General features: G+C 30.4%; 1 protein-coding gene and 1 long non-coding RNA gene across 3 annotated transcripts in view; one reads left to right on the top strand and one right to left on the bottom strand.

The window, feature by feature from the left end:
- Positions 1–83: 83 nt before the first annotated feature.
- Positions 84–5000, bottom strand: part of LOC140039829 (uncharacterized) — a 5230-nt gene continuing 313 nt past the window's right edge. Inside the window, exons 2-6 of one of the 2 annotated variants that reach the window (XR_011842633.1) lie at positions 3492–3713; positions 1827–1952; positions 1243–1383; positions 858–1107; positions 84–612 (exon numbers count right to left, since the gene is read on the bottom strand). This is a non-coding gene — a long non-coding RNA (uncharacterized lncRNA). Of the gene's footprint in view, positions 613–857; positions 1108–1242; positions 1428–1826; positions 1953–3491; positions 3714–5000 lie in introns of both variants that reach the window. The other variant, XR_011842632.1, reaches the window with a different exon arrangement.
- LOC140039828 (uncharacterized) lies at positions 1481–3479 on the top strand. Its single transcript, XM_072085415.1, has 7 exons — positions 1481–1779; positions 1882–1958; positions 2049–2242; positions 2377–2480; positions 2596–2794; positions 2901–3349; positions 3435–3479. Exons 1-6 carry the CDS (start codon positions 1688–1690, stop codon positions 3069–3071), a joined length of 837 nt encoding a protein of 278 aa, XP_071941516.1. The 5' UTR covers positions 1481–1687; the 3' UTR covers positions 3072–3349; positions 3435–3479.

The raw sequence follows: 5000 nt of genomic DNA, 5'->3' as shown, positions 1-5000 counted from the left end.
ACAAAAACAAATATTCTGAACTTAAGATCTGACATTCTTCCATATTACAATCTGATTGAATCTGTACAAAATGTTCACCCCAACTTTATTTGTGCTACTTGTACATCAAAATGTTACAAATTCAAGCCGATAACAACATACAAATGGACAAGTCATAAACAATCATCATGTTTGACATGCTTTTTATTTACAAATCAGTACATTCACGGATCTATGAAGAAACATAATCAGCGATCACGAAATCTTAATGGTACATTTTGTAAGCCTGACAATTCATCACCTTCATTAAACAGTCAATTTGAAGTAAAAAACAGTGCTATTGATGATATTTATGTCTGTAAAGTATGTAATGATGTTATGTCTTTGTCTATGTTAGAGACTAAATGTTGCCATACTTTTTGTGCAAATTGTTTGTCCCAACTGTTTTGTACACTAAAAGCAGATGTAATTCCTTGTCTTCAATGTTTGTCTCCTGTTTGCATTGTTGATGTGAAATCGCCATCGAAACTAAGCCAGCAATCATTGCTAACGGTTGAGCTGAGATGCCAAAAGTGCTCGGACACACTTTTGTATCCAGAATGTCAAGATCATACTTGCATATCAAACTGCCAACTAAAGGTTAAAAAAATTAAAAAAGCAGTAAATGAGATCAACGAATCAATCAATGAAGTGATACCTAATCAACTTGAAAAATTAGCTCATAAAGTAATTCACAAGTCTCTGAAGAAAAACAAGGAAATTACTTTAAACACAAATGGCAGGGTAAGTCAATTACAATTTAAAAATAAACAAATACTGAAATATTAATCAAACTAAATTATAATGTTAATTGAAATTTTATAAGCAAATTGTATTACTTTTAACCAGCCATTGAAAGTTACTGTTATTCCTAATGCAACAAAGTCAAGCAATGATGTGAGTCAACGAACTGTAAAGCGAAGAACATCAGAGGTTCAGCGACTGAGGAAAGCAGTATCTGTAGGTGGGGAATTAAGACAGTTATCCGATGAAGTGAGTCACCTTCCTTCCAAACCTCCAAATCAAGATGTAGATGATAGCTTGGCGATGAAAGTTGACTGTGGTCTTGGTTGGCAACAAATTAGAAAGCTAAGAAGGTAAATAAAACAACTTTGATTAGATAATATGATAATATAAGCATCACCAACATGTTTATTTAAATTGGCAAGTATCTCCGTTATTTAAAATGTACTGTTTTTACAAATTCTATTAGGTATTTTTTACCTGGGTTTATATCGTCAGAAAGACAAATGCAAGGTCGACAAGAAGAATTAACTCTTGATTTTATCGATGAAAAGATGATTCCCCTGGTTTTTAAATGTGATGGTGCAAATGGTAAAGATGGGTTTTTGGAGAAGATGGCTCCTGTAGTAGTAGTGAAAAATATCCATGACTTTTTATTTACACACCTGGAAAAACATGAAGAGTAAGTATTTTTTGGTAATCTAATCAGTCGCAAGTGTAACAATATTTTGTGTTGATTTATAAGGACAGTTAAACATAATATTTTGTATATACTTTTGTTTCTAGATTGCACAACATCAAACCAAAGGATGGGGAGATCCTGATCAAATTTGGTGGCGATAAAGGTGGCGGGTCCACAAAATTTGAGTTACAAATTTGCAGCATTGACAAACCCAACGCCTTGCACAACATCCTTGTCGTGCTGATGTTTAATGCACCAGACTACACCACTAATTTATCTAGAACACTCCCACTCATCAGCAAACAAATCACAGATTTGAATGGACAAGAGTGGAGGTAGGATTAAATATATCTTAATATAATTTACAAAACATCATAATTACCTGAGTCATACATGAAATCTGCAATTAACATGTGTTTGTTCTATTTGTTTTTTAGAGGTTATAAACTGCGGGTCTTCTTTTTTGGAGATTATGATTTTCTAGTCCGAATATATGGGCTATATTCACCTAATGGTAAGAATAGAATTATAGATTAATTAGAAAATATGTTATGATTAATATATATTGTATGTATTGATATCACTGGATGTATTCCTATTCCAGGAAGATACTGTTGTTTGTTTTGCACATCAACAAAAGATGACATAAACAAGGGAATTAAAAGGGAACCGAGATGTCTACAGAATATGTCTGAAGATTATGCCAAATTTATTGACTCTGGGTCAAAAGAGGACAAAAGTAAGGATGTTTCTAGAAACATTGTACGGGCGCCAATGGTTAATGTAGATATTGACCATGTAAGTTTTGATTTTACATTTTACATTTTAAAACAACATTACATAATAAAATAATACATTTTATATAAACACTCATCATAACTAACTATAATTCTAATAATGCAAATTAATGGTATTATTTCCTTTTCAAATAGGTATCAATACCATGTCTTCACATTTCACTTGGAGTTTTTAAAAAACTTTATGATTTGCTGGAATGTGAAGCCCATGAGATGGACAAACAACTCTATAAGTTCAGGTATGGAAATAGAGTACATTTAAAAAAACAGTGTACCAATCAAAGATTCACTAATATAATAGTAAATAATTTATGCATTTCAATAATGAAATTGTAACTACTAATTGTTTTTTAGACAACATAATCCATCAGCAGAGAGCAGAAACAATTTTGAGCTCTGCATTGCTCAAAGTGCCTTAAAACTAGAAGCAAGCAAAAAACAAATTGCGATACTAGAAGATGAAATAGTTACTATCGAGGACAATATGACTATTGCCCAGCTGGGACAGTCTGCCAGTGCCATTTCATCAAAGACTCAGAAAATTAAAGAACTCGTAAGTAAAGTAAAAAATCACGGACTAAGAGTGGCTAATGAAATTTACAAGATTTTTAATTATAAATAAAAATAAATATAATTAAAAATATTGCATGTACTTTTAGAAAGAAACAATAGAGAAAGATCAACTAAAACATGGTATGGGGCCCATTGCATGTTCAATGGATTTGGTGCTGAAAGAAAATCGAGTAGACCGAAGAGCATACCACGGCAAGGCTTTCAATGGCAATCACGTCCATAAATGTTGTAAGGTAAATTGCACATTTAATATCTAAACAATTTTATTGTGTATAGTTTAACATACTTTTATGTAATTTGATAATTTAACCTATTATTTTATTACAGATAAACATCATTGCAAAACTTATGGATAAATTCAAAGAAACACTTGAGAGTCAGAGTATGGATATACCAATCAAACATGCACAAGCATTGACAATTCAGGCAAAGGGAATTGATGCCAAATTCACTCCACTTTTCCAGAAATTTTCGGCAGTGGAACAAAAAATTAATCATACCCGGCTAGTTACCGACTATGAAATAAATGAAATTGGTAAGCAGAATATTATACATTTCATTTAGATATTTCATTAAAATATGTAAATTATAAAAAACACAATATTTTTTTTTTTTGATAGACAACGACATCAAGGATTTTTTTATAGAGTACAGGAAATATGGTTATAACATCTCACCTAAACTGCACATGTTGGAGGTGCATGTTGTACCAACCCTTCAAAGATGGCATGTTGGACTAGGCTTGCTCAGTGAGCAAGGTGGCGAGCAAATTCATGCAGCATTCAATCGACAGAGCCGCAACGTCCATGGCGTCAATTCAGAAGGCAAGAAAATGAAATCCATAATGAAAAATCACATGGTGTACACAGTCCCCGAAATCCATCACAGAATAGTTCCACCTAAAAAAAGAAAACACAGTAAGTATAATGAAGAATGAAACTCTAATTAGACATCTAAATATGTTTTTGAATTATTTTTATTCTCATTTTCTATTTCTATTATTCTGGTATATGATTAATTACAGAAGTATTTGCAACAATTATTTAGTCAACAATGTTATTAATAATGTATTTATTGTAGGTACTGAAGAATGAAGATTCAATTGACATGGACTTGCAGACAGTAACACAATTTTTGTGTTGCAAGTATAAACAGAGAGTTTTTTGTAAATGAAGAAGCAGGGAAAATTTTCATTTCAACATTTTTTTGCAATATTATTGATAATCAAACTGATTTTTTAGTCGAGAAACATAGTTTTGTAGTTGCATTTTTTACTACATAATTTAGCAATAAAGTTGTTTTGTGAAGCTTTTTGCTATGCTACACTGGTGAAATTATTCCCTGAGAACTGCGTCAAAATTTGTCATTGTGATTAAAGAATGAGAATTTATTGTATGTAAAAAATTTACAAATAAAATATTCTATACAAGGTTTATTGATGATTTAAAAAAAATGTATGTTGCAAAAAATAAATGCAGGTTTTTAATTTATGATATTGATAATGAAATTAAAAACCATTTTAAAAATTTAAATAACACTAAACACTCATTTATTTAATGACTGGTTATAAATTAAAGAATTATCAAGGTTTATTGATGATTTTTGAAGAATTTATAAATGATGCAATAAGAAATGCATATTTTTATTATGATTTGAATTGTATTTAATTAAATTTAATAAGTAGCCATGTTAAAATGTAAATAACACCAATTATTTATTGACTGGTTGAATAATATAATTGATTTTCGAAGAATTTATTGTTATATATAATGGAGTAAAGAAAACTTCATGGTTATAAGTCTAGCCCTACCATTATTTTATATATTATTAATTAGCCTAGGCCTACATATACTATGTATTGCCTACCTTTACTATTTAAATGTTTTACATACTAATAATATTAATATTATTATTATGCTTAGGCCTACAAGACAACCTAGGCTAGTACTACTAGTTGTTGTAGTAGGGCCTACTAGTACTACTAGGCCTAGTACTAGCTTGGTCTATTTAGGCCTATATTATTATTCTATTTTATTAATATTATTATTATGCTGTTCAATAATGTTGATTTTTCTTCTACTAGAATAGGCCTAATTAACAAATAAAAAAAAATTAGGCCTACAGTAATAATATAGTGCTTTCCTTATTTATTTACATACACACGTGTAGCTAGGCCTAGATAATAG

This window comes from Antedon mediterranea, chromosome 2 (assembly GCF_964355755.1).
Source record: "Antedon mediterranea chromosome 2, ecAntMedi1.1, whole genome shotgun sequence".
In the NCBI taxonomy this organism is placed as follows: domain Eukaryota; kingdom Metazoa; phylum Echinodermata; class Crinoidea; order Comatulida; family Antedonidae; genus Antedon; species Antedon mediterranea.
Note: the sequence above shows the minus strand (reverse complement) of the source record. Positions and strands in the feature narration are given on the sequence as shown.